The 12,077-nt window shown below is 42.3% G+C and overlaps 1 protein-coding gene across 1 annotated transcript; it reads right to left on the bottom strand.

The window, feature by feature from the left end:
• Positions 1-1,205: 1,205 nt before the first annotated feature.
• LOC137886675 (stonustoxin subunit beta-like) lies at positions 1,206-7,936 on the bottom strand. The gene is made up of 4 exons (XM_068729233.1): positions 7,923-7,936; positions 7,652-7,751; positions 2,818-4,272; positions 1,206-2,709 (listed from the first exon to the last, which is right to left on the bottom strand). The coding sequence occupies exons 2-4, from the start codon at positions 7,740-7,742 to the stop codon at positions 2,144-2,146; spliced, it is 2,112 nt and encodes a 703-aa protein (XP_068585334.1). The 5' UTR covers positions 7,743-7,751; positions 7,923-7,936; the 3' UTR covers positions 1,206-2,143.
• Positions 7,937-12,077: the final 4,141 nt, after the last annotated feature.

The following is a 12,077-nucleotide window of genomic DNA, read 5'->3' as shown; positions in this document are numbered from 1 at the left end:
AGATTTGTGTCTGTGTGACTCTCACAGAGGGGGCGTGTCTACAGCACCGGACCTTAAATCTCCACTCCGCCGTGATGAGCTGTCACAGTCTTTTCCTTTTCATAGAGGCCTGGAACGATCTTCATACTGAAGTGGGTGCGTGAGGGGATTTTGTAGCATGGCTCAAGCACTTTCACCAGATTTTTAAATCCTTTGTTTTCCACAACGGAGAATGGCCAATAGATGTTGTAATAGCTTCAGCCCGGTCTGATTCTGCCACAAATGGTTTCTTAAATGTTTTACCCTAAGTCTCCCCCCCCCCCCTTTTGTACCTCCTCCCAGTGTGAGTGAAGCACTGGAAGACGGCTTGTTCAGCATCCTCTGACCTAGGTAACGAACACACCCCCAAAATATACACACAAGACTTAGCCTGCTTAGGGAGGCAAAAGCCAGGATAACTTAATACCACTAGCCACTGCCTTTAAAAACGTCGGCCTTCCCGACAGCCGGATATCAACAGATTTAGGTGTGTGTGCAACAGGTGGAGGAGGACTGGAATGGACCCGCTCTAAAAGACCACCGCTGGAGGAGGAACCCCGTGTGGTTGGGAACCTCGCTCGGTTATCAAGGGCAGCTTCAGGACCCTGGCCAATCTAACCCCATTGCTTCCTAATACACAACATCTGATGTCTAAACATTCTAATCACACTGCAACATCACATATGATACATAAGCAGAGCATCAAAAACAATCTGAGCCAACCAAGTTAGTAAATCACAACAATACTGAACAACACCATTTAAACCTTAGCTTGTAGCAGGAATGTCATTCAAATGTCATGTCTAGTTTATTCACTACTGTCAGCCTATCCCAGGAGAAGAACTCTCTTACCTTTAGGAGACTACGAAGGCCCCACCAGAGATGAGCAACACTGGACTTTGGTTGGAATGTACAAAATACAAACCAGTTTTATTTGTTGTTTTTTTACAATAAGTAAGGTAAAAGCTTACAAAAAATGAATAATACAAAATAAGTACCACCAGAAGCCCCGATCCTTTGTTGCCTCCTCCTATATATACACTTCTCCTTGGCGCTTCTGCAACCTCCGGGTCCATATAAGGTAGACAACAGATCATTCTTAAATCATTGGACAAAACAGTTTTTCACAGTCTTATCATTTCTGACTGACTTATTTTTTAGGTTAACACTTTCCTGCTAACCCCCCCCCCCCCCCCTTTTGAAGGTGTCTGTCTAGCTCTCATTGAACAGGACGACTCCCTAACATCACAATAGTTAGAGGTTCTGAGTTTACAACCTTCTCCTCTGCTGACTGTCAATCATCAGGTCAGAGTGAGTCTAACTCAAAGTTCACTTTTTTCATTAACTTTAACATTTAGTCAACATTATGAGCACATATGATTACATTTTGAGAAATGATAGAAAAACACACATTAAAGCTCATCATCATTGAACTGTCCCTAAACAATATGTGATTACATGTAACAAGTTTATTGATACCTGAAAATAAAACACTCTTAGCTCGATTATAAAAATAGATCGTAACTCATCATAGACAATGGAAAGTTAAAAGAAGATAAACCATATGCATAAAAAGGTAACACTTTAAGACAGGACTTCCTGTTTGGCTATAGGTCACAGGTGCCATGTTTCATATATGTCAGTAAAGTGTGAAAACCACAATACGCCCAGAAGTTTCCATTGTGTAACCCTAACCCTTATGTCCCAACATAATCAACTTAATAGATTCATTACAACAAGTTATGCAAGTTTTGACATGAGCTTTGAAAGTATATGTCAACACATTTGTTTTGACAAAGCAATAATGATCAGGAATACAAATAGAAATAAAAATGATTCAAACGTGATTTGAAAAGAAAGTTGAAACTGATTGTGAAGCTGTGAAGCAGAAACCAGTTGGAGTTTGTGCATCGAATCAACAAAGAAATGATAAACAGAAAATTACATATGTTGTAACTTTATAAGATCATGTATTTTCCTGCTCTCTCTGGGTTTTGAATACATTTTTTGAATTTGTGAAACATGTTCAAGTTAACATGGGATGTTACTTTACTGTTTAATCTTTACTTGTAAACCCATCTCTCTATTAACAGACCAAGGATCTAACAAGTCATTGTCATTGCTCCTATTGAACTGGACGCAGGTAGACATAGTTGTTGTCCCTATTAGCCCAGAAGCCAGGGTACACAGGCTCAGTGAATGTGGTTTTAAAGGTGTAGAGGTGGCTCAGTGTGTCAGAGGAGACTTTGTAGAAGGACAGAGTGCCAGCAGGCCAGTCCAGATACACCCCAACTGTTTGGCAGCCATCAGAGGGAAAATAAATTTCGTTCATCTTACCATTATGAAATGCCTCCAGTGTGTGTTTATAATTTGATGAATATTGGCCATAAGCCCATGATATGATATTTGCTCCAAGACTGCCCATTGAACCGCCTCCTTTTCTGTCAAGTCTCTTGTATGCAACAGCTGCATAAATAGATTTGGTAGTTCTTAAATCATGATCCCACTCTACCTCCCAGTAATGGCGCCCAGATAACGCCTCTCTGCACAACACCTGAGGATGTGTATCAAACCTCTCTGTGTGATTAGGATAACCCTGACTTCCTGATGTTTTTCTTGCTTTCTTGTTTCCATCAGACAGAATGAGGTAGTTATTTGCAGTGTTTGGGTCCAGGGTGAGATCAAAAGCATCTGATGGAGAGATCAACACAAAATCATTAATTCTGATGGTCAAACAGGTTTCTGGAGGACATTGATTAGTAGAGCGTATTTTTGACTCAAAAGCATGAATATACTTACACCAGATCATATCTCTTCTGTCTTTGATCTCAGAAGGAAGGTCAGGTTTTGAAAAATCTTCACTGACCAGAATGCCCTTCTTGTAATGGTAGATGGTTGCTCCTTTGTATTTCTCATTTGGAATGACTGTGATTAGGAACCTGACCCGCTTGTTCTTATGTGCTCTGGTAAGGTCACGGAAAGTTTTGGCTTTTTCTCTCAATGTGGTAAAAACTTTATCTGACGAGAACCACGGGTCTTCATTAGTACTCCCTGTTTTAGTGGAGTCCAAGTAGGTGGCTATCACATCAAGGTCGGTATCACCACTCTTCATGGAGGTGAAAACAAAGCACAGAGCATGATCTACATCTCCATCAAGAACCTCTTTATCCAGCTCGGACTGATTTCGGACGATCTTTGCTCCCTCCATGGTATCTACACAGGATCTGATGACATTGATTTCTCTCTCTTTATCATCCAGCCACTTGCTGAGTTTTTCTTGACTGAATGGTGACTTGTCTCTGTCGTCAAAGAATTGTTTTAATGAGCTCTCATCTTCTTTACCTTCACGGATGGAGGGGAGTTTCTTTGCCATGGTCTGCTGGAGGTCAGATGCATAGAGGTCACACAATTTTTGGAAAGTTTTGAACTCTTCATGAATATATGGAAAATTCTCCACCACTCCATCTTCCAGAGAATCGTTGCATCTCATTCGTATTTCCCTCAAATCTTCAAGAGCATCCTGCATCTTCCCCACCAGTCCAACGCTGATCTCTCTCGTCAGCTCAGCAGCTTCAGGAATCAAATTCTTCAGTGGCATCAGCGAGACCTTCATTGGGACAGCATTCTCTCCCTTTTCTCCCAGTAGCTGTGGAAGTTGTCCACAGGTCTTCACTGCCTCTTCAAATGTTACAGGGATGGAGGGAAGGATGAAGTCTCCAAAGAATTTGCAGGAGCATTTATTAGTCAGGTCTTTTTCTTCATCAGTCAGCTTGATGCCAGCTTGTGCCTCAAGACTAAATGAGGGAATCTTGTTTATCACAGCTTTCATGTTGCCCTGGATGTCTTGAACCTTTTTGGTGTCTAACTTCTGACTGTCAAACACAAAGAAAGAGTTTGCCCCATAAACGATGCCTGTGACTACATGTGTTGCTGAGCTCTTCTTAACAACTTCCATTTGGTTGGCGTCTAAGGTTACAAGGTCAATCATTGACAACTGTTTGAAGTGGGTGGTAGATTTGTACTGACACGTCACTCTGCTCTGATTCTTGAATTTCTTCTGATCATTCAGATACTTGGCAGATCCTTCAATTTCGATCAGTCCACTGAGGAAACTGGCCTTCAGAGAAGCTTCAACATCCAGCAGAGAGGACTTGGATTCAATGGAGTCAGATTCAGTCATTTCAAAATGACTGCTGGGTTGAACACTTTCAGTTATCTTCTCTTGTAGAGTTTTATCATCCCACAATGTCAAACCTTTAGAAATTCGAAAACATAAAGCAGGAGGATAATTTCGTGAACTTTTTAAAACAAAAGAAGAAGTGAAGAAGAATAGGCAGAGGGGAAAAGGAGGAGGTCCAATATTAGTTTGTTTATTTTCTCCAAAAATTAGAAAGCCAAGTAAATCGTGATTGCATTTACTAGTATTAAAGTTTGACAAGTTTTTAGATAGGTTGCTAATTTTACACATTTTACACATTTTACAAGAATAACGACAATTCAATTGTCTTATTTATCACAGGATAATGTATCAGCTACTAATACAGCATGCTTTCCTAATATTGCTAACTAATGATTGTTCACAACTACGTTATGGAATACAAAAGCATTTGCTTATTATTTTAGTGGTGTGTATTGATGTTAAAAAGGTGAGGTCTTAATAGTGAAATGATTTCAATGTCCCTTTAAGCAAAGCTGTAAAAGGCAGATATACAGAGAAATATTTTTAACTAGAAAATGCATTTCTTCCAGAGAATGCGTTGGAATGCTGAAATGAATCATCTCATCTCATCTCATCTTCGTCCGCTTATCCGGGATCGGGTCGCGGGGGGCAACACCCCAAACTTCCCTTTCCCAGGCCACATCAGCCAGCTCTGACTGGGGGATCCCGAGGCGCTCCCAGGCCAGTTTGGAGATATAGTCCCTCCACCTGGTCCTGGGCCTCCCTCGGGGTCTCCTCCCAGCTGGTCGTGCCTGGAACACCTCCCTAGGGAGGCGCCCGGGTGGTATCCTCATCAGATGCCTGAACCACCTCAACTGGCTCCGTTCCACGCAAAGAAGCAGCGGCTCTACTCCGAGTCCCTCACGGATGACCGAACTTCTCACCCTATCTCTAAGGGAGATGCCAGCCACCCTCCTGAGGAAACCCATTTCGGCCGCTTGTACCCGTGATCTAATTCTTTCGGTCATGACCCTGTCCACATGACCACAGGTGAGGGTAGGAACCAAGATCGCCCGGTAGATAGAGAGCTTTGCCTTGCGGCTCAGCTCTCTTTTCGTCACAACAGTGTGGTAAAGCGACTGCAATACCGCCCCAGCTGCTCCGATTCTCCGGCTAATCTCACGTTCCATTGTTCCCTCACTCGCGAACAAGACCCCAAGGTACTTGAACTCCTTTACTTGGGGTAAGGACTCATTCCCTACCCGGAGTGGGCAATCCACTGGTTTCCTGCTGAGAACCATGGCCTCAGATTTAGAGGCGCTGATCCTCATCCCAACCGCTTCACACTCGGCTGCGAACCGATCCAGTGAGTGCTGGAGGTCACAGCCCGATGAAGACATCAGGACCACATCATCTGCAAAAAGCAGCAATGCAATCCTCAGCCCACCGAACTGTAAACACTCCTCCCCCACGACTATGCCTCGATATCGACTACACGGCGTGACCGTGGTTGAGTGGAGAGCAGGGCCGCCTTTCAATCAGAGGGTCGGTGGTTCGATCCCCGGCTCCTGCTCTACTAGTCTCATGCGTCTACGGTGTGTAGATAGATACTGAATTGTAAGTCGCTTTGGATAAAAGCGTCTGCTAAATGACCGTAATGTAATGTAATATCCTATCCATGAATCCACAAACAGGATTGGTGACAAAGCGCAGCCCTGGCGGAGGCCAACCCTCACTGGAAATGAGTCCGACTTACTACCGAGAACCCGGACACAGCTCTCGCTTTGGGCATACAGGGATTGGATGGCCCCCAGAAGTGGCCCCCTCACCCCATACTCCCGCAGCACCTCCCACAGTATCTCCCGGGGGACCCGGTCATACGCCTTCTCCAGGTCCACAAAACACATGTAGACCGGATGGGCGTATTCCCAAGCCCCCTCCAGGATCCTTGCGAGAGTGGCCAGGACGGAATCCGCATTGTTCCTCTTCAATCCGAGGTTCGACTATCGGCCGAACCCTCCTTTCCAGCACCTTGGAGTAGACTTTACCAGGGAGGCTGAGTAGTGTGATACCTCGGTAATTGGCAATTTTACTGTCAAAGTAAAAGTAGTAAAAGCAGTAGTAGTAGTATTAGTGGTACCTGAATAACTGTATAAGAGAGAGAGAGAGAGAGAGAGAGACACAGAGCGAGACATAGAATGACGAAGAGAGAGAGACAGACATACAGGCAGACAGTGTTGTGGTAAAAACACCACCATTATGTTGTGGCTGAAATGATGAGAAGAGACGTAGTAGTTGGAGTAGCAACCAGCGGAGACCGTTTATTCCTGTGTGCTAATGTCTGATTTTATACTTTTTGGTGGACTGTACCTTACGTCACAGTCCACCAATCAAATCCATTTGATTGAACCAAAACAAAACACATCTGGACCTCTCATCATATATATATATATCTACAACATCAGGAGGTCTAACAATCTCTGCCTGAATATCTCCAAGTTGTGTGTGTGTGTGTGTGTGTGTGTGTGTGTGTGTGTGTGTCTCTGTGTGTTTATCAACTGCACTAATTAGCTCATACCAAATTTACATTGAGATAAAGCTGTGAAGAACCTGTCAAAGAAATCCTCAAAACCTCCATAACCGTAGCTCCTATTGCTCTGATATTAGAACTGGAGAGGAAGGATCACTTGATGAACAGCTCATGTGAAAATCGTGTCTGTAGTGTAAAAAACGAGGCTTTCGTGGTGATCTAGAAATGTTGTACGGTTGTCTGTGCAAGATGTTCTTGGAGTAAGAATTAACATCGGTCTCTATGGAGCAGATAGTTGGACTTCCTCTCACTTTGAAGCTGTTGTGCCAAATGTGTAAATCTGTTGGATTCCACAGTCATATGTCTAGACCAGGACAAGATTAGCTACACTTTCACCTAAACATGATGCATGAAGTGTGAAAATTGTGGAAATGGTGGCGAAATAGAAATATTTTTTTTCACAAGATTCTGAAGCTCCTCTTCACTTTGGTGATGACATCACACACTCTGAGCTGCTCATTACACACCCATTATAAAGTCCGAAAAAGACGGAAAAAATCATAAAAGTTAAATTGTGACATTTCAAAAAGTGTAAAAGATATCAAAATAATGAATAATACCGTAATAGTTCAACGTTTTGTCAACATTTTAAAGTTGGAACCGTGTCTGTAGCTTAAAGTATAGGGAAGAAGAAAGCTTTCAAAGTTTAAGAAGTTTAAGAAGTTTACGGATATGAAGATTTTCTCCATAGAGATCCCATTCAAAGAAAAATTGAACATTTTGATATCTGAACGGTTTCCGTAGCTTAATAAATGTAGGAGAAGCGTGCCAAAAAACATACGGAGGAAATATAAGAAGTTGAAGGAGTTTAATAAAGATTCAGATAACAATAGTTGGAATTCTGCTGAATCAGCATTCCAACAATAATGTAATCTCAGACTTACCTGGGATCAGTACATCTTTCCGAGCATCATAGAGCATTCCGAGGGTGAAAGGTCGACCCAGGGCAGCAACGTTGTTGAGATGTGAGGCCATTTCTTCAACCTGATGAGAACAGTGAGCACACAGCTTTCAATACTTCATTTACACTGTTAAGTATATTGAGTGTTGAGAGTTGAGAAACAAAAAAAGACTGATAGTTTGACCCAGATTGGAGTTCAGTTAAACTCTAAATGTACATCTGTTTCTGTCTCTGTGGACCCAGTCTGTCCTCACCTGGTGAAGTTGTGTAGATTGGCTCAGTTGTGTGAGAGTCTTCTTGACGTCCAGCTGGAGCTTCCAGTGTGATGATCTGTGGTGTTGTCAGATTACTTATATCCTGTCAGTCTCTGTTGCTGACTCCTCCCATGACACGCCTCCAGACATGACCACCCCCAGGTCTGAGCCTGGCTTCACCCACTGCAGCATTTTGAAACCTGCTCTTTGACAGGACCTCTTTAAAGTAAAGACGGACTGACAGATGAACACTTTGTTCTGTAGACAACAGAGACATAATGAGACAGGCAACAGAAACAAAGAAAAGTTAAATATGTGCAATTCCAGGTCAGCATGACACTTTGTCAACTTGTTCTCATGACTGAAATGAAATGAAACCATAATAATAATACTAGAAATCCATTTTATTTATAGAGCGCTTTTCAAAATACTCAAAGACACTTTACAAGCATTAAAATCATCATCAAAAGCTATATACTAAGAACGAAACATGTGGACTGTTGTGAACGTTAGTAATGTCTCCATTTAGTGCATCCACATGTTCTTCAGTCCCTGTTGATCTAAACATACAAACTTAATCCTCCATTCTTAACTGTTACCAACACTAACAGCTTCCTTTATACATGTCACCATTTGCATCAAAAATATTGCTCAAAGTACAGCGGTGTACAATGTACTGTATTTATTTCAATTTATTTAAATGTACTATTATTATTACTAAATCCAGAGTGTTCACTACTTATGACCTTAAGTTGCACTGGTTAATTTTTCAATAGAATAACAGAAGATTTCCCACAGAAGTGAAGACAAATCTCAATGAAAATCAAGATCTTATCATGACCTGGGAATTTCTGTAGAACAAATAATTGATAATTTTCCTGTTGAGGCATGTGTGTGTGATTGTGTGTGTGTGTGTTTGTGCCAAACGTTTTAACTTGTTCGTGGCTGAAAAGCAAGGATTTGCTAATGCAGTCCTGACATAACAGCAAGGTGAGCACCATCAGCTCATAGCTTATTTCAGCACATAACTTAAATCGACCGTCAGATGCATTTCACCCTGTTTCAGGGGATTGGCAGCTGCTGCTTATGCTTATGAAAAGGCCTCTATTATTACTATGGGTATTGCCTTGACATTGCACACTAGCCTCTGTTTTCACGCCTTGCTCAATGTACCAAATTTTGTAATAACAAATGCACAGCGCTCGTGCTACAATATTATTCTATCTGCGCCTGAATTGACTATTGCGCGGTGTCACACAGTTAACCTGCTGAGCGTCTTATCCTCCCACATGAGGGTATTCCGCACGACTGCATCGCTATCTCCAACAATTTTCTGAAAGCCAGAGCTGACATGGTGGCTGAACCGCTGCCAAGCCCACAGGTATCCATGTTTGAGGATGGCTTTGGAGACCTTTTCATGATTGAACCTTTGTATGCTCCTCTATCTGCACAGGCTGCTGAACTCAAGGCCTTAGCTGCTGCATGCCTGATTGGGATCGGGCAAGGCATCCAACATCTACAATGACCCTCAATTTGGCGCCAGAGAGGGTTTTTACGTTCAGATGGTAAACCAGTCAGTCGTAGTCCGCTCAATGCTGAGTTACTGCACGCTCTGACTTTACCTGCCTCTCTGGCCATTGTTAGATGTGCAGCACATGGCACTTCTACAGACTTTATCACAAGAGGAAACAATGCAGCCGATTGCGCTGCAAAAGCGTCAGCTGCATCATCTTCTTTGCCTCACAGTCCACTCATGTTGAGCTAAACTGGGCATGTTCATGAAACCACCCCTGATGAAGAAACCAAAGACGAAGATCCTACCACCTCCTTGCAAGCTCTTGTGGAGGTGCAGGCGACTGCCTCTCCAGAAGATCAGCAATTGTGGGTAAACAGGGGTGCCTCCATGGAACCTGCTACAGGAGTGTTCTGTTTCTCACACTGGTTTCACTGATACCCCAGTTGTCTTTGTGGCACATGGAAGTTCCCATGTTACCAGGTGGGAGGTAATTAAGGTCTTGCAGAGCACCTGGTGCTCACCGTACATGCTTCCCACAGTCAACAATCTGTTACAGTCGTGTGAAATGTGCACGGAACACAACCTCAGAAAATTGCATGTCACCCCAATAGGCCATACTCCAGCTCCAGATGGTCCTTTCCGACATATTGTTTTTGACTTTGTTGATATGGTCAGACCAGTGAACAGGAAACAATATGTGTTGGTTGTGATCGACAAATTCAGCAGGTGGGTGGAAGACTGCCCAGTTGCAAAAGCGGACGCCATAACGGTAGCTAAATCTTGGGGTGACTTCCAACAAGGGAAGTCGCCCCAAGATTTAGAATCCTAGAAGAGATTAGCTCAGACAATGCAACGCACTTCGACAGTGCTGTAGTGAAGAAGATAAGTCAGTCATTGAGGGTCCAGCAAAGGTTAGGGTGTGTATCATCCCCAATCACAAGGATTGGTGGAACGAGCTAATGGTACACTCAAAACTAGACTAATTAAGATCTGTAGGGAAACTAAGATGGACTGGTTGACTGCGCTGCCACTCGCACTAATGTGCATGAGAATGCAAACTAACAGGGCAACACACTTAACACCTCATGAAATGCTGACGGATCCACAGAGTGCGGTCCAACCTGGTCAGTGGGTATACATTAAAATCCACACACGCAACTGGGGCAAGCCGAGACGGACAGGACCACATCAAGTGGTGTCCGTAAACTGTAAGTCACCTTAAGTGACATAAGTAGTGATAATATATAATAGTAACATGTGTTTGTAACCGTAGGAGTTTGGTTGTCTGTTAACTTAACGTATAGTATTTGGTTACTAGAGTATAGCTAGGAAAGACAACAACACACTCATGCATCCAGTCACAAGGTGCTACTAAGTGGTTCCCTACTGTACACAAAGCACATGGACCAGAAGACCAGTGGGAGGTTTTAGCATTTCCCCCCTTGAGTGACATCCGTCACTCAAGGGGGGAAATGTGGAAAAGAAATGTCTGCGTGTATTGCATGTAACTTCATCTATTCATATCATTAACCTTTAGGTCGGGTTTTGAAAAATTCTATATGAAATGTAAATATTAACACCAGCATTTAGGTGTTTTTTATTTAATCACAGAACAGTTATATAATTTAGTTAACAGTTTGCAGGAGCTCTTTAATGTAACAGGTCCCAGACATGTTAACACTTTGTTCTGTAAAGAACAGAGAAATAATGAGACAGGAAACAGGTAGAGAGCTTCTTTTCTTGGCTTCAGCCAGACTTTATTATACACGTTTGTGTGTTTTAACTGTACTTTGACTACATTCGTTATGCATACATTTCTCTTTATGAACCCAGGTGTCTCAAAACAACACAACATTCAACTGGTCACATTGGCCTGCATCACAACAGAAACAAAGAAAAGTTAAATATGTGCAATTCCAGGTCAGCGTGACACTTTGTCAACTTGTTCTCATGGCTGAAATTAAATGAAACATGTGGAATCTGGTCGTTTACAGTTGTGAACGTTAGTAATGTCTCCATTTTGTGTATCCACATGTTCTTCAGTCCCTGTTGATCTAAACATACAAACTTAATCCTCCATTCTTAACTGTTACCAACACTAACAGCTTCCTTTATACACGTCACCATTTGCATCAAAAATATTGCTCAAAGTACAGCGGTGTACAATGTACTGTATTTATTGCAATTTATTTAAATGTACTATTGTTACTAAATCCAAAGTGTTCACTACTTATGACCTTCAGATGCACTGGTTGTTTTTTCAATAGAACAGCAGAAGATTTCCCACAGAAGTGAAGACAAATCTCAATGAAAATCAAGATCTTATCATGACCGGGGAATTTCTGTTGTTACACATGTTCTTCAGTCCCTGTTGATCTAAACATACAAACTTAATCCTCCATTCTTAACTGTTACCAACACTAACAGCTTCCTTTATACACATATTTTCACAGAGTTGAAGACACACCTCAATGAAAATAAAGATCTTATCATCAACAGGGGATTTTTGTGGTCTGTAACAACAGAAATTCCCCGGTCATGATAAGATCTTGATTTTCATTGAGATTTGTCTTCACTTCTGTGGGAAATCTTCTGCTGTTCTATTGAAAAAACAACCAGTGCATCTGAAGGTCATAAGT

The sequence above is a fragment of the Cebidichthys violaceus genome, unplaced genomic scaffold, assembly GCF_023349555.1.
Source record: "Cebidichthys violaceus isolate CVI_PGR_0920_01 unplaced genomic scaffold, fCebVio1.0.p SCAF_45, whole genome shotgun sequence".
In the NCBI taxonomy this organism is placed as follows: domain Eukaryota; kingdom Metazoa; phylum Chordata; class Actinopteri; order Perciformes; family Stichaeidae; genus Cebidichthys; species Cebidichthys violaceus.
The sequence above is the reverse complement of the archived record's forward strand: the minus strand, read 5'-3'. Positions and strand labels throughout refer to the sequence as shown.

Bases quoted from the DNA above. Each gene is read 5' to 3' on its own strand.
- LOC137886675 (XM_068729233.1), bottom strand. From the start codon at position 7,742: ATGGCCTCACATCTCAACAACGTTGCTGCCCTGGGTCGACCTTTCACC. The intron at 4,273-7,651 runs GTAAGTCTGAGA...GAATTTCTAAAG, and splicing joins GAAAGATGTACTGATCCCAG to GTTTGACATTGTGGGATGAT. The intron at 2,710-2,817 runs GTAAGTATATTC...TCTCTCCATCAG, and splicing joins CAGAAGAGATATGATCTGGT to ATGCTTTTGATCTCACCCTG.